This window comes from Rana temporaria, chromosome 2, assembly GCF_905171775.1.
Source record: "Rana temporaria chromosome 2, aRanTem1.1, whole genome shotgun sequence".
NCBI lineage: Eukaryota > Metazoa > Chordata > Amphibia > Anura > Ranidae > Rana > Rana temporaria.
This window is the reverse complement of record NC_053490.1, coordinates 334333718-334360256: the sequence shown is the minus strand read 5'-3', so window position 1 is coordinate 334360256 and position 26539 is coordinate 334333718. Positions and strand designations below refer to the sequence as shown.

At 42.7% G+C, this 26539-nt stretch overlaps 1 protein-coding gene across 2 annotated transcripts in view; it reads right to left on the bottom strand.

Moving 5' to 3' along the window:
- LAMB3 (laminin subunit beta 3) overlaps positions 1–26539 on the bottom strand; it is a 110743-nt gene that overhangs the window by 22581 nt on the left and 61623 nt on the right. For both annotated transcript variants that reach the window (XM_040337520.1, XM_040337521.1), the window contains exons 10-17: positions 25639–25827; positions 17726–17881; positions 12374–12570; positions 12041–12137; positions 9494–9860; positions 4610–4770; positions 3942–4147; positions 120–323 (exon numbers count right to left, since the gene is read on the bottom strand). In XM_040337520.1, the coding sequence (XP_040193454.1) occupies positions 120–323; positions 3942–4147; positions 4610–4770; positions 9494–9860; positions 12041–12137; positions 12374–12570; positions 17726–17881; positions 25639–25827 (1577 nt within the window). The remainder of the gene's footprint in view (positions 1–119; positions 324–3941; positions 4148–4609; positions 4771–9493; positions 9861–12040; positions 12138–12373; positions 12571–17725; positions 17882–25638; positions 25828–26539) is intronic.

The window sequence follows — 26539 nt, the reverse complement described above, 5'->3', positions numbered from 1 at the left end:
TCATTATAACCCAATCTTTGGGCTGAACTTACACTTCTATTTTAAAATGTTTGTTTTGCTTTCACTTTTTTCATTTTTTTTTAATTTCCTAACATAACTATATTATTTTGTTTATATACCATTTGAGCATTCTTCATCAGTTTGTTGCTGAGGTCCAATAGATCCTTGGAAGTTTTCTCTGAGGTTCTTAGTGCATTCATGGACAAAGGGAAAGCCCCTCTGCAAAGAGTTCCCACCTTACACAAGGTAACATTATTTCTTCGACATATGTTTCCAGGGCAGTTTTCTGGGGTGCAAGAGTCTGTTCTTATACCCTCACAGACCTACAACAAACAAAACCAATTCCATGAGATCCAATGTCTGCATTTTTTATTGACCTTTCATTAGCATCTAGACCACTTTATCATGTTGCCCCCTAAGATCATTAATCTTTCTAATAACGAAGGCAAAGGCAGCCAATCAATGCCTTTCCCTCACACCATGCCTTGGCAGAAGAGCAAATGAAGATAGCAGCATATAAAATCTGTGTGCAGCCTGCACCAGATGAGGTTTTTGGACAAGAGCAGGCCAATGAACCAGAAGTTATAAAGTCTCTATATATAAACAGTCATATCATTGTGTGTTAGCGTATTAAAACATTGATGCTCTGAATTCTTAATTGTCTATGTACATGTGGACAGCATTTGTTATCCTCTTATCTCACTACAAGTTGAAAACAATAGACCATCTGTATTTATGCTTGGCAGCCAAAGACCATTTAACCTACACTGCTTAGTTGATAGAAGGGGGACAGCAGTGTTTATTTATGGCATGTGTTTTCTTTGTGTCATTATTTCGCTATAAAATATTTTCTACCTATTTAAAACACCCTTTAATAATAATTTTATTAATAATAATTTTAGAGCCAGGACAGCAGTGGAACCGAGCCAGTACACAAAAAAAATTATTCATAGGCATGTTAAAGTGTTTGGTTTGTCTTATGAATTTAAATGGACCCTTTGGAAGAATAATGATGACTTTGTATTGTTCAAGAAATACATATTTTTAGAGCAAAACAGCTAAATAAAAATTTTCTTTAAAAAATGTTTGTTGCACTTTATTAAATTGTGAGGCATGTCAACGATGAGAAGAGAGCTTTCATGCATTGGGCTAAAGCCCTGTACACACGCTCGGGTTTCTCGGCGGTAAAAAGTCCACCGAGAAAACCAATGGGAAAGCCGAGAGAACCCGACAGGAAAACTGCCATGCAGCTTTGGCCGGGAATCCCAGCCATGTGTATGCTCCATCGGCACTGCCTCGCAGTCTTTCCCATAGGTAAGTAGTAGATCTGGCGAAAAAAAAAACGCCGGAAATCCAAACGGGAAAATAGAGAGCGGGTTCCTGACGGGAAAATGGCGAGGAAGCATACACACATCTAGTTTTCCCAGCCAAAAGCTCTCCTGGCAGTTTGTCTGCTGGAAAAACTGGTGTGTACAAGGCTTAAAGGGGTTGTAAAGGAAAAAAATGTTTTCCCTGAATAGCTTCCTTTACCTTAGTCCACTTACCTCATCCTTCGATTTTGCTTTTAAATGTCCTTATTTCTTCTGAGAAATGCTCACTTCCTGTTCTTCTGTCTGTAACTCAACACCGTAATGCGAGGCTTTCTCCCTGGTGTGGAGAAAGCCTCTTGAGGGGGAGGGGGAGAGCAGGCAAGTCAGGACACTCTACTTTGCAGATAGAGAAAGGAGCTGTGTGTTAGTGGGCGTCCTGACACTCCTGCTCTCCCCCTCCCCCCTCAAGAGGCTTTCTCCACACCAGGAAGAAAGCCTTGCATTACGGTGTTGACGATGCTGATTTTGTGCCTTTAGTTTTGATAAGGTGTACTAAGAAATGTTCATATCAACATTCTACATAAATAGCAAAACTGCAACAAATACAGTATATGAATGTAAAAAAAATGCAAATGTGTTAAATCACATTAATGTTCAAAAATAAAAATGTAATGCAGTCGTTCCTTCATCCCCCCTCCCTCTGCTCCGCTTCCTTTCTTCCTCCTTCCTGTTCCCCCTAATTTCAGATCCCTAGATATGTGGAACCCCCTTGCTCCCTCAAGGTCTTCCCCCCTGCCCCCCCTTTTTTTGCTGCATTTTCCATAGGTTTTTTTTCCACCAAATACTGGCAACATTGCTCAGCTTGTATACTGTGTGCGATAATAAATTTGTTTATGTGATCCTGTCATGTGTGCTGTAACGGGAGGGCTGTGGGACCCAGAATCTCTTATACAGATTGAGCCAGGAACTAAGGGACATATGTTGGATTGGTTTAACATGGGTCTGTAATTCATAATATATTCAAGAATGTCTGGAAGAACTATTTACAGGTTGTTGATTCTGAACCCAACAGGTCAATTCAATGTGGAAACATAGACTGTTGAGGTTTTACAATGTCGTCTGCTACTGTGATGTAAATTAACCTTAGTATGGCTCCTAAAGACCTTTCATTGAGTTATGCTAATTGACACTGTATTGTGTGAAAGTTCTATTGATGATAGATGTGTATTGTGAGTTAGCACAGTCTAAAAGGTCAGATGTCTGACTTATGTCTACTAAAGAAATGTGTATTGTATAGCAGGTGAGAGAAGCCAGAGTCATGATGTCTGACTTGTCAGCTGTAGTAATTAGCTCATGTTAATTATGTCAGACCTGGTGCCAGAAAGTCTGACTAAAAGATGTGTATTGGAGGCTCGTTAGTACCCATTGTATGATGTTGTGGGTGGAGTGTGTCATTGTCCATTTGATTACTGCAAGTATTCTTTTTGGTGTATATAAGAGCCTGCCTTCTCAATAAAGATTGTCTATTCCTGTTGAACCTCAAACAGAGCTGTGTCTCGTTTCTGGGGGAAATTCGCATGGGTCCTGTTCGCCGGATTGTGGAGTGTCGATAAGCTGTCTTGGGCTCGGAATGGAATATCGTAAACAGCGTTAACCCCTGTCCCATTTGGGGTTCCTATTTCCCATTTCAAGGCCACTTGATGTTTGTTCCTCTGCAAAATAAGTAAGCAGTACTATATATGTTTAAGTCGTGGTATTGGATTGTTTTATTAAATATCTCTTTTGGCATCATTGTCCTTGTGATATCCTTATGTTGGAGATTTTTTTCAGATGTATCTTGCTAATGTCTATATTTTCCATGACTCTTTATACAAATAATGGAATTACAAAAATAAACTATGATATATTGCATCTTACCAGCCCTTTGGTGTGGTAGATGCATTATTTCCTTTTGTCTGACTTTTTTCTGTCCTAGAGTGACCACATTCACTCACTCTACTCTTTCAATGAAGGAGTCCTAGGGTTATTACCCTAGGCTGCACTCATGATTTAGACTACAAATACATTCTCCTCTCATCATCTTCACTTCATAGAGGGGAGTTTATTTGTACTTCACTGTAAATATCTGAGAAAGCTAACCACATTGTTTGAGATTTCAATTTAGTCTACCGTCCAATATTTCTAGAAGGATTGATGCATATTTTTCTTTACTTTAGGAAAATCTCTCAGTTTTGTGTAAGGAAGGGTTAGAACCCCAGATGGGTTGTTACTTCTCTCCCGGGTACTGCTAGAGAGATTTTCCCTCATTTCCTGTTATCCTGATACAGTTTTACCAGACAGATATTGAGGAGAACTCTCCAACTTTTTTTGGTAACATAAGGGAAGGCTGGAACCACTATTAGATTTGTATTACTGTTTGTGTCCCTATTGCACATTTTCTTGAACTTCCTGCCTGGCAAAAAACATAGTTAGTAGGCTGGAAAGTGAAATCTCTTTAATAGAGCCTGAGATGGAAGCAAAAAACAAACAGGGCTTCTAGTCCTTTCTCACACCATCTAAAACAAAGTCAAACAAACGTACATTATTTCGTTGATGTAAACTTTAGCTAGCACAGTTATTTTTTAAATGTACCCTGTTAATGGTTGGTGTAAGGTCTGGGTAGGACAGTTCATCTTTTAGTGTCCTCAAGTCCTCCAATGCCTCTTGGATCTTCCCTTCAAGCCCATTCAACCCTTTCCTACTTTCCCTTGATTGGGATACAGTTGCCATGGCTGCGACCACAGTTTTTGCAGACTCCTGTGATGACTGGTATGCAGAGCTCACAATGGTAAATAAACCTATGAAGAAATCACAAATATCTTTGTTATAATATTCAGTATAACAGTTCCCTTATTTAAAGGCTCAGTTCACCCAAAAAATATATTTCAGTTTTTGATAGATGCTGGAGAGTCAAACTACCTGAAGGTTTCTTATATATCACAGAGACTAAAATAATGAGATCTCTGTGCTTGAGTTCCTGGGTGTGCACGCTTGCTGCTCCCCGTACCTAATTGTAATGTATTTATATCAAGGAGAATCACACACAAAGATGGGAAGAAATATACAACAACCTCACAGGACAGAATTGTAGAATACTTTGGCAGAAGCATCTTGCTATTGGAGAATCCAAGACAAATATAAATCCAAGCATTCACTCAGCCCACAAGGGTGCATCTATATTCAAAATATGACTTTTGGGTGGACTTACCCATTCATACAATTCAACAGCTTTAACTACTAGCACAAAGGCATCAATGTACCTGAAGCGTTTTGTGCAATGACATTTCCTTGCTGGGTCATTTTCCTCTGGTAAAGCATATTAATGTTGTTATAGTGGACCTCCAAGGAGTTTAAATCATTTGGAAGAGACTCTAAATCATCCAAAGGTGGCAGATCGGGATTGAGTTGTCTCACGTCCACTCTGTAAAACAAAAACAAAAAAAGCATGGGAATTATATAGTATGTAGCTAATGCTACAAATAGTTTATACAGTGCTCACAGTGACTGCATTTCTTGAAGAAAGAAAATCTTGAAGGAATTTCTTTTCATGAAGGAAACAAACCCTGGAGTTAAAGAACATGTAAATCCAACATTTCATATTGCTGATATGTGCCTGCTCTACCATGTAATTGTATGAAAATGTATTCCTGTTCTCTTTTATTGCTTCCTTACAAATCCTCTGTGATCCATGACAGCACCGCATGGTCAGTTCTCTAGGTGTGCTGGGAGCTCAGCTTGCTCTTCTCCAATGATCAAACACGTCCTGACATGCCCCACCCCCTCCTTTCTGCACAGACATTCACTGAAAAGATCAGTGTACTGCTGTTTCTCCTCCCCTAACTCTTAAGCAGCTATAAACAGAGGGTATGTGATCACTTATTAAAAATGGAAAAGGTACTTATGTTTTGCCTTTTATTTCTATTTTAAACTGAATGGGTTGTTTTACAAGGCGAGGGTTTACACATGCTTTAATCTTTAGGCATTTTTATATTCACAATATCACCACGCACAAGAGCTTCAAAAACAATAACGCATATGCCTCTTTTTTACATTTTTATTAGCTAAGTGCTGTAGCAGAGGTTTAAAAACCCTGTGCTTTCCACCCAGAGGAAAATCAGACCCCACCGTACACTGCTCTAATCAACATCACTCTTGAGCAGGACTGTTAATTATAGCAGTGCACAGGAGGGCATGCCAGAGAGCTGGGCTGTCGCTTTTGTGTGGGAGCAGCAGTCTGGGCCTCCAACTGCTGCCACCCCAGTTTTTTTTTAACTCTAGCTGGAGCACCTTAAAGATATAAGTGAACCAAGGCATCGTCATAAGGGACAGTTAACATATGTGCATTGCATTTTAGGTGAAATACCCATTGTTGCCTGAAATATGATTTGTAGAGATGGAAAGTTTAAAAGTTTTTTTTTTCTTCTCAAAGAGTTTTATTTCATTTCAAAGGGCAAAGCCAAAAGTTCCAAATATTAAAGGAGATTACACATAAACCTTTATTTTAGGTGTGGCCGAGTCTCATATTCTCAACTGGCCACAAGGGGCCATATGTTACCTTATGGTTTTATGTGAAATCTCCATTAATAGCTGTAAAATATTGTATTTAGGAATATATTTCAATTAGCTTGAATCTATGAAAGGTGGGCAAAAAGGCTTCACAGAAGCCTTTTGTTAAAAAGCAGCAGACATTGTGGAACCCAAGTTTGGAGAGAAGATTCCATTGTTTCTCCCCAGTTCCCTTGAATGGATCCCATACTGGGATATGCAAAGAAGGGAGCCCCACCTGTAAATCAATACCTAACTTCCTGGGAAAATTAATTAAATCTTATGCCCAGAAGAGACACCAGGATTTGCATGAAAGGGGGCTGATTTAGGTAGTAAGCCCTCCAATCATGATCCAAGCTTGGCCAACCAATAGGACATCAGCAGCCAGGGATATACACGGCAGGGAGGGTAGGAAAAGCTTTTTATGGAAGGATAGCCTGAAGGATGGGTCTAAAGGGTAACTATGGTAAAGGTCTGTCTTACATGTAGCTACACATGCTTGTACTGTAATGTTTTAGAGGAATATGCAATGTATTCCTCCATGTAATTATTTGTATTTTTAACCTACTATTTCCTGCTTGTTTAAAGGGGTGGTTCCCCCTAAAACAAAATTCTAACAATACATTCGGATGTCTGCTTACACTGCGGGTAGGCTGGCTTTTGTTTTTTTGTTTTAGTACATACCTCGATATCGCCGTTTCCTCGCTTGGTGGTGGGCATTCCTAGTTGGTTGACGTTCCTCAGACGGGCGCATACTGCGCGTCACGACTTTCCGACAGAAGCTGAACGTCATTGCGCAGGCGCCGTATAGAGTCGGCTCTATACGGCGCCTGCGCAGCGACGTTCGGCTTCTTTCGGAAAGTCGTGACGCGCAGTATGCGCCCGTCTGAGGAAAGTCAATCAACTAGGAACGCCCACCGCCAAGCGAGGAAACGGCGATATCGAGGTATGTACTAAAACAAAAAAACAAAAGCCAGCCTACCCGCAGTGTAAGCAGACATCCGAATGTATTGTTAGAATTTTGTTTTAGGGGGAACCACCCCTTTAAGACTATAGATAGTTTATGTGTGTTAGATTAGACTTTAACAATTCTCTAATAAATGTTATTATGTTAAACGCTTTCACTTCTGGTCAAAAGAACTCTCATTTAACCCCTATCATATCTTTGAGATATTAAATCTTAAATAAAGGTTTTAAAGAGCAACACCCTGAACACTATATAATATGCATGTTCATGAAAGCACATCAAATACGCAGAAATCAGGATTTCTTTTACACACCACACCCAAAACACACATAAGAACATTTTTGTAAAACTTGGTTCTATTTAATTAACTACTCCTGAATATCAAGCCTTGAAGTCAAGTCTGTGACAGACACACCATCCCTCAAAGCCCCTCAACCCATCACCTTTCCACCAAACCCACATTTTTTACCTCTACCCCTCTCTCTAGTGGTGCCCTCTTTCTGTTTCTCTTCATTTGAGGTCTGGATTGGGACAATATCACCAGAATGTTACGGGGGCCCACTCGACCCACACTTCATCCAGGTTTATATATTGGAACATCCAAAGCTAAGATGCTCCTATATCAGAATAGAGTCATTATATTCCTCACAATACTCTGAAATCTCCCTACCTCTCACTGTGCAACTTATTAGGCTCCACATTTGATGGCAAAATACAGTGTTAGACTAAATGAAAAAATTAGACATTTTACATTGGTTATGATGTGGTCTGATTTTGGCTTTCATGACTTTATACAATTATGACTAATTTTTGTAAACCTTTTTCTGGTCTGCCTTTTAAATTAAAGGAAAGACAATTAAAAAACACACACACATAAAATACACAGATATGAATGGGGCCTTATATGGCCCGACTGCATTACAGAAATAGATTATAAGCGCTCAACTGGGCTTTAAACAAATCTGTCATACACCATGAGGATTGGGTCTCAAGCAAGTTATAATTTGTATGCTTATATTTGTGGCCGCTGTGCCAGCAGACATGTTTAGACAACTGCAATATGACTACATACAGAGTAGTTAGAGGCATGGTATAGGTGTATTACTACTCTCAAGCAGCAGAGAGAAGAATGCATGAATCAAGCTGCAATCTTGTAATTCTTACACTGTAATCTGCCTAACTGCTCCTGTTTTGCACTGTCTTGCTCTGGCCCAACATTAATACATTTGTCTTAATGAATTAACTTTTAATTCCAGTTCTGTGTTTTTTTCTGGTATCTGCCTTGTTAATGTTTGTATGAAAAAAGACATGCTCTTGATAAAAATAAACATAAGTTACTCCCATTATGTGTTTAGGGCATTTACGGGCAATATAGTTAAATCTGATTTAGTACTATGGCATTTTTGACATTTAGGCCTCGTACACACGACCGAGTTTCTCGGCAAAAACCAGCAAGAAACTTGCTGGGAGATATTTTTTTGCCGAGGAAACCGGTCGTGTGTACATTTTCGTTGAGGAAACTGTCGAGAAACTCGACGAGCCAAAAAGAGAGCAAGTTCTCTATTTCCTTGATGGGAATGGAGAAATTTGGCTCGCCGAGTTTCTCGATGGCTTCACAAGGAACTCGACGAGAAAAAACATGTGTTTCGCCTGTCGAGTTTCTCAGTCGTGTGTACGACGAGGCTCCACTTTGAAGGGCTGCATAAATGGAAGATTTAAACATTTTCTGTAATAATCCTGCTTTGAGTTTTATGTTAACATTGTGTAAGATTCTCAGTGATTGTTATGTAACAGAAAGAAACATATAATACATACTGTAAGAGAAAGGAATATGTGATGAATAATGTAAGAGAAAGGAATATGTAATACATAACATAACTGAAGAAATTAAAGATAAGTGATTTTTTTTGTGGTTCTGTATATATTTTCTTTGTTCGTATGTTATAGTCCTTACTGAAAAAAAATATGTAAATATCTGTAGTCAGATAAAGTCAGATGGCTCCTTACAAAACCAATATTGCTCTAGGAACCCTTGTGTTGTGTGCAAAATATTTATTTGTAAAGAAAATATTGCATGTATAATATAAAAAAAATAAAAACAGAATGAACAAACTTCTAACAACACAAATAAAAAAAAATCGACCCCCCCATCCATTATAGTTTCCCTTTGAATATGCAGAAGAAAGTCATTGTAGTAAGATACTTTATGTATCATTATTAATTCTTGAGTAGTTAATATTTGCGTTATTTACCACTGCAGGCAATCATTCAAAAGCAGTAAACACTAACTGAAAAAAAAAACACACTTTTATGGTAAACAAAAATTCCCTGTTGAAGATTTACCTATATTAATTCTGTAGCCCAATATTTTTAAAGGGGGGAGATCAGGAGAGAAAACATGCTCTGTATTGAGTTCTCATATACTAGTGTTCTTCTGACTACACCATGAGCTGTAGTTGAACATTTTTGCTGGGTGAAATTCTACCAGACAGAAACATTGTACAACAACTTGAAAAAGGGAAATCTGGTGTATTTGGGTTCAGGATCTACAGTCTAGTTTATTAATTTCTAAAAGTAAGCATGGTAACTGCTAGCTCCTCTGCCAATAAATAAGGTGTAGGACCCGTCTTACCTCATCTTTGCCAGTTGGTTCTCCATCTGTAAAAGCTCGTTGTCTGAGACACCTGACCCACTTGATAGTCTTTGAATACGCTGAAGTTCATCTCTGCACATGGCTAGCCGAGGTTCAAAGTCTATAGCGGATTGTCCCCCTTCGAATGTACTTGTGTTTCTTAGCGCTTGCATTTGAGTGCCAAGAGTTCTAAACTCACTGTCATAAAACTGGAAACAGGTGTGGCATGGTCTGCAATCTGGGTATGTGTTAGCATATCCTCTTTGGCAAGAGTCACATCGTACTCCAATAACGCCTTGACGACACAAACATTTTCCAGCTTTATCACAACCAATATCAGTGGTTCCTTGGAAGTCACAATTGCACGCTACATGAAAAGAAGATATAACTGTTAGCTGATTTTAACGTCTTAGTAAAAAGAATTACTACAGCAGCATTCACAAGTAAATGGATACATCCCTGATTTCCCACTACAAAAACCAAAGCAACTGCTTTATACAGAATGTACCTGATATTTATTAAAAGTCAGTAAAAAGTAACACCTCATAGTATAGTGGCTCCTGAATACTTAAAGCGATATTGAACTTAGATAGTGAAAAAAAATACTGAGAGGCAGGGTTTTTTTTAAAAACAGAAGACCTTAATGGTCTCTTCTTTCATAAATGTCTCTGCTGACCTGTCAGCGGTAATGTACTCTGAGCGGTGCATGCAAAGCTCAGAACATGTTTATGGCACCTGCTTTGTGCTATTGCAAAGCTACTTCCCTGCACATGTGTGGCAGTGACATCACTATGGCCAGGCCATTTAAGCATCCAGAGAGCACGAACCGGGAAGACCAGGTGGAGATGGAAGGGGCAAGGGCCTCTTGGAGATGTGATATTGCAGCACTGGAAGGCTGCGTTTGGCAGGTGTATCTGCCATTATGTGCTAATATGCAGTGCATGCTAGTACATTATGGTATAAACCTCCTGGGGACCCTAACAAAACCTTTAAAGGTGCCTTGACAGGATGGAGCTTTGTAAAATGAAATGCCATATGTTGGTTCTAAGTTTTGAAGCACTGTAGCCTAAACTTACTTTTTTTTGTTTCAATTATACTTCTATTGCACTTTTCTCCTAGGGCATACGTTTTATGTGCTGTTGGGCAGATGGTGATGAAACTGTCTGGAACATCATATAAGCTGGAATATTACAGCTAATAAGCATTTATTTCCCCCAAGATAAAAGTTACATGTTGGATGTCTGCCAGATCTGCATGGATAGATGTCTTTAGTAGTTGGATCATTGCCTGAGGTCAAAACATGTGTGTTGATGATGTTGACAGCCAGCTTAAGTTGGTACTGTAGACAGGTCTGTGTTGTAGTCATGCACTCTATGTACTTAAAGTATATCTATAGGCAAAACATTTTGGATAGAGTAAGGGAGATTTATAACCCCTGTCGGGTATTTTTGCCATCTCTGTTACAGAAATTTATATATTCGCTTTCTAGCAAAAACAGGAAGTGAGCATCAAATCAATGCAAATTAAGAGAATCTCCAATCTAACTAGGAAGTTAGTGTAGCTTTCTGGGCTCACAGTGAGGAAGGACATGTTATGCAAGCACTTTGAGGCAGCAGCTGTACCAATGTATCCAATTTGTTTACTTCCATTCCATACCTCTCAACTTTATGAGGTTGGAACGAGGGACATTTTTTAACAAAATTATGTAGGCATAGGACACACACCCTGCCACGCCCCCTTAAAGGAGAATTATACAAAAAAAAATGGTAAACCCACAAGTGCTTTTTTTTACCACTATCTCAGATACTCCATCGTATCTCTCAGAGTATCTATGCGACTGATTCATAGAATCAGTTACGCATAGATAGCCCCAAGATCCGACAGGTGTAATTGTTTTACACTGTCGGATCTTAGGATGCAATACCGCGGCCGCCGCTGGGAGGAGTTTGCGTCGTAAACCAGCATCTGGTATGCAAATTAGGAGTTACGGCGATCCACAACGGTTTTTCGCGTTCGCTACGTCGCTGCTAGTCTAGTTTCCCGTCGCAAAGTTAGTCGTCGTTTTTGGTGCCCTAACTTTACACAGCACACGTATGTGCTGTATAAAGTATGGCCGTCGTTCCCGCGTCGAAATTTGAAATTTTTTCCTTCTTGCGTAAGACGTCCGGGAATACGGAAGTACGCTACGCACGTCGCCGTTCGAAAAAATGACGTCACTTCGCGCAAAGCACGGCGGGAATTTCGAAATGGAGCATGCGCAGTAGGTCCGGCCTAATTTAAATGGCACACGCCCCTTTGAATTACGCGGGCTTACGCCGGAGGCCGCCGGCGTAGGTTTTCATTGCAAGTGCTTTGTGAATCAGGCACTTGCGATGAAAACTTGCGGCGGTGTAACGTATCTACGATACGTTACACCGCCGCACTTCTATGTGAATCTGGCCCACTATTCCTTTCTACTGACCTTTGAAATTTACAAATGCAACAATTAAGAAATTGGATGAAAGGTTTAGCATTTTTTGCTGTAGTGTTCAAGTATAACATACAAACCTTTACATCCAGTCTGTAAGTCTCCATACATCCTTACTGGGCACTCAGTACAGCGCTGACCACCGAAGCCTTCTCTACATAAACACTGGGCAGTTACCTAAACAAAGTAGAATATTATATTATAACAATTGAAAAAATTCCACAAACCACTAGAAAGACTTTAAATTAAACTGCCAAAACAGGAACTTTGCAAGACACGTAATATTGCTGCCTACAATCAAAAGTCTTTAGTTTATATATTGATAATTGACACTTTTCTAACATGGAGGCGAATCCTCTTACTATAGCTGCTAGCAGTACGGAAATCTGGCCTTTTCTGAAGACACCCTGTACCTGATTACACTGCAGACTATATGAGTTCCTGGGATGACAACCGCACTGTTGACAGCCTCTTCCACTAGCAAGATTCCAATGTTGGGTGGCACACTGATCACACCGTTGGCCTATAACATTTGAAAGACAACGACACTGTCCTGTTTCACTGTCACAAGGTTGGTCTTTTTCTGTCCCCTGAAGATCACATTCACACTCTGAAACAAAAAGAAATAACATTAAACTACATACTATACTTTTTTTTTTTACAGGTATTTATTATATACCACAGTCATTTTACACAGTGCTTTACATGCTGTAGATTCACATCAGTCTCTGCCCTCAAGAAGCTTGCGATCTAGGGTTCCCAGCTGACATAAATACATATAGACACACACACTTCAGAAATCAATCAACCACTTCAGGTCCAGGCCAATTCTGACACTTTGCTCCTACATGTAAAAATCATAATTTCTTTGCTAGTTTTTGCTAGAAAATCTCTGGCAAGGAGTGGTTTAACATTTCCTGTGTGCTCCACGGCCAGGCAGTGAAGAGAGAGGACAGAGCGTGGCTGTGTGATAGGGAGGAGGCGGGGACAGTGCTGTGTTGTGCGGGGTAGGAGAGGTGGAGGTGAAGGGCAGCAGATTTTAGCAGACGGAGCAAAATGTTTCCCGCTGCTCCGGGGACACAGATCGCGCTCCCCCTGGTCGTCACCCCCCACCACTGGAGTGCTCAGTGGAGCGGTCCATGCACACCTGGAGGCGGCATCTGCCTGCAGTGGCAAGGACGGGAAGAGGAAGGTCCCGCGGAAGAGGAGACCCCACAAGCGCTGTATGGAGCCGATTGAAAGGGAGGTAGGAAAGAAGAGGTGTCTTCTACCACAATGCCACAATGCCTCTTTCTGCAGCCAGCGACCACCAACATGAGAAAGATCCAGCACCCCCCCCCCCCAGCATCCCTCAGCCACAGACTGGCCTTTATATCCACCCCCTGTCCCATCCCATTCATTCCACTCACTCCCTTCTGATCATCAGTGTCACAAACAGTAAGGACAGCTCAGTCCCAGTGTGCCCATCTGTGATTGGCAGCCCTTGACCCCTCCCTCTGGCCTGCCCTTACCCCCACTTGTGCGGGACTCCACTGCGGGGGGGGGGGGCTTATGGGAGGTCCGCATCCTGCGCTAGCACTGCCTGCTGATTGGCCTCCACTGCCTCTTAAAAACAGGGGGGGCGCAGTTTGCCATCTTCGCCCTGGGCACCAAAGACATTGTCCCAGCACTGATTAAGATCTCTGTAACAAAATACTACTCACATAAGGATATATATGGTATGTGGTTTGCTTTCTGTTATTTAATGAACTATCACTAAATGTATTAGAATTGTATTTTATTTTTTAAATAGAATGATATAGCTCCAAGACATACGGTAACTATACATGGAGCAATCAACAAGGCAATGGTTTAAGAATACACCAATATACAAAATGGTTTTATGATTCCCTCTGTAGTTGGAATGATATATAAAGGGGGAAAATGTATCTAATATATTAGTTTTAAAAAAAATAACTAACCCTATATGCATACCTCTTTTTTTTTTAATCTTCCAAACTTACTTTTTAATCCTTGAATTATAAACTTTACATAGCAGTTTTTTTACACAGTAAATACTTGTTTGTTTTTTTGTAGATTATTGTTGCCCTCTAGTGGTGTACACTTAGTGAGCTGTAAAATGTTCTTACCAGAAAGCTTGAGTTTACTTACAGAATTTAACATCTGTAAAGATATGGCTACTTTGACAACTATGATTGAATAATACTGAACCTCTGTTCACCTCTTCTCTGAAAGGGGTTTTTTGTAACACTCAGTGTGACTCAGCTTGACCTGCATAGCAGCAGACACATAAGTCATCTGTGCACAATATAATGCAAGAGGAATCTCTGTTCACATTGAGCTGTGGAGCAATTTGTCAAACGCGGGGTATACAAAACAGCGAAAGTACATTGAGCCGTGGGGAGGTGCTCTGTACTACAAGCAGGAATCGATAAAGCTTGTTTTCATCCATTGGTATGTCCTACAAAGGGTTTACAGTTTTAGAAAAATAAAATGAAGGCTATGTGAAATGGGATTTATTCATCATTTCTTAGTTTGTAGTAGAAAATGTAGAAAAAAGTATGGGGTACTGGTAATATTTGTACCTCTGTCAATTGGTATTTAAAATAGGATGCCTTCCACTAGGGGATACTTTAATTAAACAAAGAAAGATCATATATAGTATAGCTAACACAATGTACACATGGATCTTTTCAAAGAGTAGGCATAAAATATAGAAACAGCCATGCCAAATGGTATTTAAAAGCTACAGCAGCAAATAATAAATAATCAAAAATGTGTACAATTTTACAGAATGTAAAAATTCACAAAAGATACAATACATATACTGTATACATGCAGTAAATGCAATTACATATAGACCTATGTCTCAAGCCCCCAAAAAATTATGTCAAAACATATAGGGGCAGATCCACAGAGATCTGCACCCGCGCAGCGTATCAAAGATACGCTATGCCGCCGTAACTTACTTGTCCCTGGTTCGAATCCATAAAGATTTTGCGCTGTAAGTTACGGCGCCGTAGTCTATCTCTGGTGGCGTAATGGCGCGTAATTCAAATCGGCGATTAGGGGGCGTGTTTCATTTAAATGAAGTGCGTCCCCGCGCCGAATGAACTGCACAAGCGCTGTCCCTAAATTTCCCGCCGTGCATTGCGCAAAATGACGTCGCAAGGATGTCATTTTTTTAACATAGACGTGAATTACGTCCATCCCGATTCACGGACGACTTACGCAAACAAAAACAAAATTCTAAATAAACGCGGGAACGACGGCCATACTTAACATGGCAGGTCTAACTATACGCCACGAAACAGCAGCTTTAACTATACGCCGGAAAAAGCCGACTAGAAACGACGTAAAGGAATGCCCCGGGAGCTCGTACGTTCGTGGATCGTCGGAAATAGCTAATTTGCATACTCGATGCGGAAAACGAAGGGAACGCCACCCAGCGGATGCCGAAGAATTGCATCTTAGATCCGAAGGCGTACGAAGCCGTACGCCTGTCAGATCTAACCCAGATGCCGTCGTATCTTGTTTTGAGGATTCAAAACAACGATACGACGCATGAAATTTGAAATTACGCCGGCGTACTCTCTCTGTGGATCTGCCCCATAGTAAATAACATAACTGCCATAATTCATTAGAAGCCTGAGGTGGCATTCTATATAGTAATCGCATCTATGTATATTTGTATAGTATCTTTTATACAATTTTAAAATGTTGTACAATCTTAATTACTTTAACAGTATTTTGATTTTTTAAATTGTTGCTGCACCTTAAAAGATTAATTTGGCTTGGTTTCTCTCTCTAGTTGCTTCATAGGATGTGAAACACATTTAAAAGAAGGACCTTTTGGAATCCGTATTTAAACTTAACATACCTGTATTCTGACATTGGAAGGATCCGTCACAGTATGAGTTTAAGAAATGGATATGGAAATGACACAGCATTTTCAAAGACCCAGTTTTAGATACTGCAGAGTATTTATTTTATGAGCAGAGAAAACTGTCCAGCTTTCTGCAGATTTTGAAATCTGGGAACGGAACATGGAGTTTGAAGGCTCCAAAGCATCTTGGGTTGGGCGGAGCCTTCAATTATGTGTCTAAGTTTTGCTGGTGGTCTGCAGGTTGTGTGCAAAGGTGTGCAGAGTCATTATAAGCCAAACCTGATCTTAGCTTAGGGCTCCCATTTTAGAGACAGAGCCTTGTCAGGGGAGCTTGGTTTCCTTCTGAAGATTGCACCCAATGTTGGGGGGATTTCTTTCCACAGCACTGGGAAAGTTAGTACAGCTATGTGGTCTCCTGGAAGACCAAGAGTGGATCTCGGAGGCTGAGAAAGCTGATGTGGATAGTGAGTCCAGAGGGCTGGAGGGAATCTGGAAGTCTCTGGAAGATTGAGCAAGCTCAGGGGGCTAGGAGTAGGTCCATGCAGATAGGTGCTGCAACTAAAGGCCGAGTGAGCCTGAAGAGTCGTGGTCTGGGAGACCAAAGAGAGAAAAGAGGAACCCCTAAGTGGAAAGCCACATGTGAATTTTCCTTTCTGTTTTGCCTAATAAAAGTGGGCCAGAATGATCTTAAAGTGGAGGTTCCCCTAAAAATAAACTTTTAACATTGCATTTATGAGATTAATGACTATTAGAATCGGCTGTTTTTTATAAAAAAATACGTCCGTACATACCGTTTCCTATATGTGTTCTCACCGCCGCTTCCGGGTATGATGGTCGGGACTGGGCGTTCCTACTTGATTGACAGGCATCTGACCGACGCATACAGCGTGTCATGAGATGCCGAAAGAAGCCGACCGTCGGGGCGGCTCTATACGGCGCCTGCGCACCGACGTTCGGCTACTTTCGGAAAATCGTGACGCGATAGATGCGACCGTCGGAAGCCTGTCAATCAAGAAGAAACGCCCAGTTCCGAAGACCATACCTGGAAGCGGCGGAGAAGATGTATCTCTAAAACGGTAAGTACTGCTTCGTTTTTAAAAAAAGCTAGCCGATTCCCCTTGACAAAATGAGCATCAATCTAATCTTCAATTTTTTTTTGAGGGGAACTACCGCTTTAAGCACAGTTCGGACTGACATGGCTTTACCACACTGAGCTTAATCACCCCATATCACAATGTATAAACAACCATGTATGTATATTACTACTTAAAGGGATCGTAAAGGTTGTTTTTTTTTATTCTCTAAATAGGTTTCTTTAAGCTAGTGCATTGTTGGTTCACGTACCTTTTCCTTTGATTTCCCTTCTAAATGTTTGTTTCTTTGTCTGAATTTCTCACTTCCTGTTTCTCTTCAGTAAGCTTGCCACCATCATCTGAGTGGTGGATAGTCAGCCAGAACAGCTTACTGAACAGCTTACTGAGGAGGAACAGGAAGTGAGAAATTCAGACAAAGAAAAAAAACATTTAGAAGGGAAATCGAAGGAAAGGGTAAGTGAACCCACAATGCACTAGCTTAAAGAAACCTATTTAGAAAATAAAAAACAAACCTTTACAACCCCTTTAACTGTCATATTCTTTCAGTGCAATATGGGGGCATGAAGGGGGGCAAATAACTGATTGTTCTAGGCAACAATAACTTTTCTCCCTTCAGAGATTGGAAATATGAAGCACCAAGATTAAGAGCTTTCTATGATCTGGAATTGCTTTTTTTTCTGCATCAGGCAAAGAATTCTGCAATAGGAAAATGTATTCAGGATTTCCTAGTAGTTAAAATAAAAATAGCACACAATAACATTTTTGGTGATATGTTTGACACTTACTTGTGCATCCCAGTGGATTGGAAGCACTCAGAAGATAGAATCCTGGCTTGCACTGATCACAACGCTCTCCTCCAACATTTTCTTTACAAAAACATCTTCCATTTGTTTGATCACAGCTGCCACCATCAATGCTACCCTCTGGATCACAATCACAGGCTGAAAAAAAAACAAACATTAAAATTCTAATAATTTCCCCTTTTAATAGCACTGTATTTCAGTGGAGTGTTTGCTTTCATGTTAATTCCATTCAGGTTAAATGTGTTGGTGACCAAAGACCTGAATCATTCTGTAGAGCAGTGTTTCTCAACCTTTTTCCAGTCGGGGCACCCTTAAAAAGTATTTTCAGTCTTGAGGCACCCCAGTCCAAGGCTTGGTTCACATTATGGTGTGTCGCAGAACACGCGCAAAATCGCGCTCATTCCTGACACACAGAATAATGCTCTGCTCTTTAGAAGTACCATTAATTTTTTAATGGTACACCCACACATTGGAAAATGTCGGGTGCTTTAGCTGCAGTGCAATTAAAAAAAAAGAAGAAGGTTGGGGACTTGTTTTCCTGCATTTTTGTGGGTACAGAAGCCCATTGAAATGAATGGTCTGCCCTACATGCAGCTGCACATATGTGAACCAAGGGCTTGTTAACATGTCAAAGGGGCGGTAAAACCACATGGTTGAGACGTTTTTACCACCCCCAACTTCTCTACCTTTAGCTGCAGAGGCAGCAGCTGGGGTGTTCACATGCTGTGGCTGCAACTGGAGGTATACCGAGGGTGAATGGGGGTGCACTGCAACTACCCCGCAACTGTGTGCATTGCACGGTTGCGGTGTAGTGATGCTGCATTTACGGGCTTAAAACAGGTAGTAAAGAGGCAACATAATGCCTCTTTACGGCCTGTCAAATGCCTCTGAAAAGCGATCTGTGCATGGATTGCTTTTCAGAGAAGCAGCAGTCCTTGCTATCAAACAAGCCCTACAAAATCCATTGTCATGGTACAGGAATGGGGGGGGGGGGGGCAGGATTAAAAGTAACATACATACAGACTACAGACACAGGCTTACACATGCATACACATACATACCAGGGTTGCCAACTTTCAGTAAATTTACGAAGTTTGTAAAATCCGTACTTTTTTCATCTGTCCTTGAATGTCCATTGCGGACATGTAGGCTGCATGTCTGTAACGGACATTCATGGACAAATGCAAAAAGTATGGATTTTACAAACTCTTTGTAAATTTACTGAAAGTTGGCAAACCTGATACACACACGCACACAGACAGACAGTCACATGTGCACACACATACAGACAGACAGTCACATGTGCACACACACACATACACAGTCACATGTGCACACACACACACACACACACACACATACAGACAGACAGTCACATGTGCACACACACACATACAGACAGACAGTCACATGTGCACACACACACACACACACACATACAGACAGACAGTCACATGTGCACGCACACACACATACATACAGACAGACAGTCACATGTGCATGCACACACACATACATACAGACAGTCACATGTGCACACACACACACACATACAGACAGTCACATGTGCACACACACACACACACACATACAGACAGTCACATGTGCACACACACACATACATACAGACAGACAGTCACATGTGCACACACACTCACACACAGACAGTCACATGTGCACGCACGCACATACAGACAGACAGTCACATGCAGGGCCGGACTGGCCTACCGGGATCCCGGGAAAATTCCCGGTAGGCCGCCTGCTGTCAGTCAAATTAATCAGCTCAGCTGTGGGCCACGGCCGCCATCGCGGCCGCTTTCGCGGCCGCTTTCGCGGCCGCATTTTGCATTTAGACGCATGCCCTATGCCTAGCTGCACTCCAGTGTCATGCTAATGTCACATATTGTGAATAAAAAGCAGCGGCGGGCCGGCCGCCGGCGGGTTGCGGCCGCCATGCTCGCCGCTGCACTTTCCTTCCGCGCTGTGTCACTGTGTGGACTGGAGCGATCATCATGTGCCTGAGGGAGGGGAGGAGCCGAGCAGGAGAACGGAACGTCCCATCGTCCCGTGCGGCGCCAGCACCGCCCACTATGTTTCTCCTGCAGAGTCATGTGACAGTGTGAAGGCAGAGCAGCAGAGGAAGTGAACGGCGCCGGCCACCCTTGGGGCACAAGGTGAATGAAATCCTGTATACTGCATCTCGACTCTCTCTCACCATATAACGGTGCACCCCCCCGGGCCCCCCCTCCTCTCTCTGTCTGTATAATAATCTCAGAGAGAGGGGAGGGGGGGGGTGCACCGTACACTGGTGGTGTGAGAGAGAGAGATTATACAATTTACAAAAGGCAGGGGCAGAAAAGATAGGTGCAGAGGGGGGGGGGGGTTTGACCATGCAATGGTGAAAGAGATTATACAGTCCAGATTACAATTTGCAGGGGCAGCAAAGGTGACAGAGAGAGAGAGAGGGGGGGGGGGTTGCATGGTGCACCCCCCTTTCTCTGTCACCTTTGCTGCCCCTGCAAATTGTAATCTGGACTGTATAATCTCTTTCACCATTGCATGGTCAACCCCCCCCCCCTCTCTGCACCTATCTTTTAAATGCAAAAAAAAAGGGTAATTTGAAAAAACAAACAATAATCTGCCTGCGCTTAGGACCGTGAATTGGGCTGCTGCCCCCCCTGTAAACCAATCACCCAGTCGCCCAGTCCTCTGTCACCCAGTCGCCCAGTCCTCTGTCACCCAGTCGCCCAGTCCTCTGTCGCCCAGTCCTCTGTCACCCAGTCCTCTGTCACCCAGTCCTCTGTCACCCAGTCGCCCAGTCCTCTGTCACCCAGTCGCCCAGTCCTCTGTCACCCAGTCCTCTGTCACCCAGTCCTCTGTCACCCAGTCCTCTGTCACCCAGTCGCCCAGTCCTCTGTCACCCAGTCCCCTGCTGTCACCCAGTCGCCCAGTCCTCTGTCACCCAGTCCTCTGTCACCCAGTCGCCCAGTCCTCTGTCACCCAGTCCTCTGTCACCCAGTCGCCCAGTCCTCTGTCACCCAGTCGCCCAGTCCTCTGTCACCCAGTCTCCCAGTCCCCTGTCACCCAGTCCCCTGCTGTCACCAGTCCTCTGTCACCCAGTCCCCTGCTGTCACCCAGTCCCCTGCTGTCACTCAGTCCTCTGTAACCCAGTCGCCCAGTCCTCTGTCACCCAGTCCTCTGCTGTCGCCAAGTCCTCTGTCACCCAGTCCTCTGCTGTCGCCAAGTCCTCTGTCACCCAGTCCCCTGCTGTCGCCAAGTCCTCTGTCACCCAGTCCCCCTGCTGTCGCCCAGTCCTCTGCTGTCAGCCAGTCCCCCTGCTGTCACCCAGTCCAAGTTTGGCAGCAAAGGTGACAGAGAGAGAGGGGGGGGGGGTTGCATGGTGCACCCCCCTTTCTCTGTCACCTTTGCTGCCCCTGCAAATTGTAATCTGGACTGTATAATCTATTTCACCATTGCATGGTCAACCCCCCCCCCCCTCTCTGCACCTATCTTTTAAATGCAAAAAAAAAAGGGTAATTTGAAAAAACAAACAATAATCTGCCTGCGCTTAGGACCGTGAATTGGGCTGCTGCCCCCCCTGTAACCAATCACCCAGTCGCCCAGTCCTCTGTCACCCAGTCCTCTGTCACCCAGTCGCCCAGTCCTCTGTCACCCAGTCGCCCAGTCCTCTGTCACCCAGTCCTCTGTCACCCAGTCCTCTGTCACCCAGTCGCCCAGTCCTCTGTCATCCAGTCCCCTGCTGTCGCCAAGTCCTCTGTCACCCAGTCCTCTGCTGTCGCCAAGTCCTCTGTCACCCAGTCCCCTGCTGTCGCCAAGTCCTCTGTCACCCAGTCCCCCTGCTGTCGCCCAGTCCTCTGCTGTCAGCTAGTCCCCCTGCTGTCACCCAGTCCAAGTGACACGCTGAATCTGGTGATGGGATGGGTGGCAAGTGACACACTAAATCTGTTGGCAGGGGACGGATGGCAAGTGACATGCTGAATCTGGTGACAAGGGACAAGTGGCAAGTGACATTTCCGAGTGTCTCCGATGCTCTCTGGCCACATGCGGTATTGCATGCAATTGAAGTCAATGCGGATTATTTTTTTTTCGTTTCCATTAACTTCAATGGGGAAACTCACTTTGATATGTGAGTACTTTGGATTACGAGCATTCTCCTGGAGCGGATTATGCTCGTAATCCGAGGTTCCACTGTGTGTATATATATATATATATATATATATATATATATCTCCCTAGCCCTATGTGCTTTCATATCTGTCTTATCTTTATATAATACGTTCTTTAAATTTTTCAAAAAAATGTATGGTTTTCTCTTTTATGAACAAGAAAATAATGACGTTATGATGTTGGGCTGGTAAAATAATGCTATGGGGCTGGTATGAAATGTTTTCCAGGGCTGGTTTTTACTCCCAGTCCGGCCCTGGTCACATGTGCACACACACACGCACACACACAGACAGTCACATGTGCACACACACACACACAGACAGTCACATGTGCACACACACACATACAGACAGACAGACAGTCACATGCGCACACACACACGCACACACAGACAGTCACATGTGCACGCACACACACACATACAGACAGACAGTCACATGTGCACACACACACGCACACACACATACAGACAGTCACATGTGCACACACACACAGAGACAGTCACATGTGCACACACACACACACAGACAGTCACATGTGCACACACACACAGAGACAGTCACATGTGCACACACACACAGACAAATGTATAAAGCCATTTTAAAAAAAAATAATGTAGCTTCTAGCTCAGTACCTTTTCAGATTTCTCTTTAGCCGGGTACTGCACTCTAGGGGGAAGCAGAGAGCACAGCACACTCCTCTGCACTTCACTTTCATTTTTGAAGCCGACAGAGCTTCTCACAGTTCGGCAGGAGAGCTCATCTGACAGCCTTCTCTCCACTGACCCCCGCGGAACACCTGAAAACCTCTGACGGCACACCAGTGTGCCGCGGCACACTGGTTGAGAAAGGCTGCTGTAGAGCATTATTCAGGGTGGTAGATGGAACGACAATTACATTAGAAGATCCCACTCTATTAAAGGTTAAAGGGTCACTAAAGGAAAAACATTTTTTTTGCTGAAATGACTGTTTACAGGGTATAGAGACATACTAGTTAACTGATTCCTTTTAAAAATGTTTATAAATAGATAAAAAACAATCATATAATGTGCCTACAGTTTAGTTTCGTTTTTGCTGTTGTTTCCTGGTTCTCTGATGTACAGAGCCAGAGAGCCAATAGAGGGCAGGGAAGGTTTTGCAAAACGAAACTGGATTGGTGCTGAGGGGTTTTAGACACACCTCCTTGATTAGTCACCACAGTGAGAAATCTCCCAGTACTGTGGTAATCAGGAAACAGAAAACCAGGAAGTGTCCAGAACAGAGAGGAATTACAGCAACATCAAAGCAAAAACGAACAATGAGGACATGAAACCAGGACTGCAGTAAGGTAAAGGAAGCTATTTAGCTATAAAAAAAAATCCTTTAGTGACCCTTTAAGCATTGTCACATAAGTAGCTAATTAATTTTGCTGTAAAATAACATAATTTTAAATAAAAATTCCATCAGAAATCATGGAAAAAGTTTGTTTAAAAGTTGTCAGACTTCTATGGGGTCTTCAGTTACTGTACTTCAAAACGTTTCAGATGAACATTATTCTTGATCTCATAATAAGCATTCGTGTGATCAGAGGTTTCCTAATAATTGTGTACTGTATATGCCTTTGGATGATATTTTGATTAATTTGCTCCGACCTCTCGCAATGATTTATTCATTTCTTGTGGTTCTGACCCAGTAATATGAATGCAAGCCCTGTGCTGCTGCTGTTATAATGGTATTGGTTGTTACTTTTCTGTAGTTTGATACTTTAGCTGTGCGTTATGTGCAAGGATGTGCTGCTGTGAATAGTAGGCACTTCTTGCTGAATGTTCGAGTAATCTAAAATCCCAAGGTGCTTTATTAAAGAAAAATTGCAACCACAATCTTTACAGTTGCCTTGTAGTCTGTGTTCTGCCTTACCACCACTCAGGTCTTCCTAATTCCTTAGTTGTCTCACCGGTCAATAGGAGCATTTAGGTAATGGAAAGGGGTGGGGATGTTTGGCAATTTTTATGTTTACATTGTTAAGCCAGCTATAGATGGAGAAATTTAATTTTCTAGATCCATTGGTCGCAGGAAAGAAAATCACTTGATTGCCAACATTGATGAGGAAATCCTTCCTGCTGAGCTATTGTGTTCCCCCCAGCGGGGGGCGGGGCTAGCCATCCCTGCAGGCAGAACACAGTGGTTACTTTTAGCAGCCATTATAGCCGCTAGCAATAATCACATGTAAAATCCCCTAGGCTGGTTGTACCCAAGTTAATTGATCAGTCAGCTTGTGTAAATTCAGCTTGCCCAAACATGGTTCGAATCTTGGCCGTTCCCTGCTGAACCGGCCGAGATTTGAACCGTCTACGGCCGGCTTTAAACATTGGTTTGGAACAACTTGGAATCTTTGTGGTCATAGATAAATGAGCCACTGATAAAACGTGTTTATTCAAAAGTCTGTACACCATTACTTTCTTCCTGGGCAATTTCTATTTACTGAAACATATAACCTTTGTCAGGTTCAAGTCATAATTAGATTTAGTCTTTTCCCACATAACTTAGATACAGGGGGCCAGATTCACAGAAGAGATACGACGGCGTATCTCCTGATACGCCGTCGTATCTCTGTGTTTCGGCCGTCCTAACTATGCGACTGATTCATAGAATCAGTTACGCATAGATATCCATAAGATCCGACAGGTGTAATTGACTTACACTATCGGATCTTAAGGATGCAATTCTATTCCGGCCGCTAGGTGGCGAGGCCATTGCAGTCGGCGTAGAATATGCAAATGACTAGTTACGGCGATCCACGAAGATCCGCGCGTTCGTTGCAATCCCGTACGTTGACGCTAGTCGTTTTTACCCGTCGCAAAGTTACACATGGCTTATCTTTAGATCAGCCATGTTAAAGTATGGCCGTCGTTCCCGCGTCGAATTTCGATTTTTTTTTCTTCGCGTGAGACGTCCGGGAATACGAAACGGCGTAACGCACGTCGCATTTAAAAAAAACGTCAGGGCGCCGTAATTTCGCGCAATGCACGTCGGGAAATTTGAACACGGAGCATGCGCAGAACTATCGGCGCGGGAACGTGCCTAATTTAAATGGTGCCCGCCCCATTTGAATTAGGCGGGCTTGCGCCGAGTGGAATTACGTTACACCGCCGCAAGTTTACAGGTAAGAGCTTTGTGAATCAGGCACTTACGCTGTAAACCTGCGGCGGTGTAACGTAAATGGGATATGTTACGCTGCCGCAGCATAACGTTTTTCTCTCTGAATCTGGCCCAGGATGTCATATTTCACACAAGGCAGTGAAAACACCTTACTAAATTCAGCAAGCAACATTCTTGATTTTATTTGTTTTATTCACTACTGTATAGCTCCCAACTGTCCTTCATTTGGCATGACTGTCCCTCTTTTGGGACAAGCTCCCTTTGCCTCTCTTTTCTCCTTAGATATCCTTCTTGTTTGAGCTGATGTGTAGAACTCTAATATACTCCAATACATTTTTCACCCAATCTATATTTTTTTGCATTCGTCATTACAAAAAGCTGGTAACAAGGAAAAATTTCAATCATTTTTGCATATTAATTCTTCCTGGTCCACAAAATTGGTGGTGTGGTAGGGTGTCGCCTTTGCCTACATACATTGTGCTCTATTGCGCCCCTCTTTCGCATCTCAGAAAGCTGGGAGGTTTGCTATTATTAATAGTTATAAATAGCCATACTATGAATGTTACTCACAAACACAGGCATCTCGGTGGCTGACGTCTCGATTGGGATTCCTGTAGTAATCAGGTTTACAATGCTCACAGTTTGTTCCTGTGGTGCCGTCAGTGCAATCCTCACATACACCCCCACTCACTCTGCCACTTGCTTCATATACTTCAGGGTCAAAGTGGCATTTGTCAGCATGATTGTTACAGTTGCACTCTGGGAAGAATAAAACATTGATATTACATAAACAGTCGTAATAAAACATCGGCTTCTTCTATCATTTTATTAAAAGCCTAAAGCACACCGATTTAACACTGTGGTCTGGTAAAATGAGACATCCGCTAACCTTTATTATGTCTAGAAGACTCTAATGGCAAGATCTATTTGGCAAAGTTTCCAGCTGTTTCTGTATTTTCTATTATCCCATTGTTCTTTCTGCATTCCACATAGGGTTTAGTATAATAAAATAAAATTGTAAGATCGTGCAGGGCCTTGCAATGGTTGATACTGGTGTACATGCCTCAAACTTCAGGTGTTAGGTTCTCCCCACCAAGTCTAAGGCCCCATACACACGAGAGAATATATCCGCGGATACGGTCCAGCGGACCGTTTCCACGGATAAATCCTCTCAAAGATTTCCGCAGATTTCTATGCGATGGAGTGTACACACCATCGCATTGAAATCCGCGCGGAAATCCTCTGGCGATGACGTGTCTCGCCGTCGCCGCGATTATGACGCGGCGACGGGCGCGACGCTGTCATATAAGGAATTCCACGCATGCGTCAAATCATTACGACGCGTGCGGGGAATCCCTTTGGACGGATGGATCCGGTGAGTCTGTACAGACGAGCGGATCCATCTGTTGGAATGGATTCCAGCAGATGGATTTGTTGTGCATGTCAGCAAATATCCGATCTGCTGGAATCC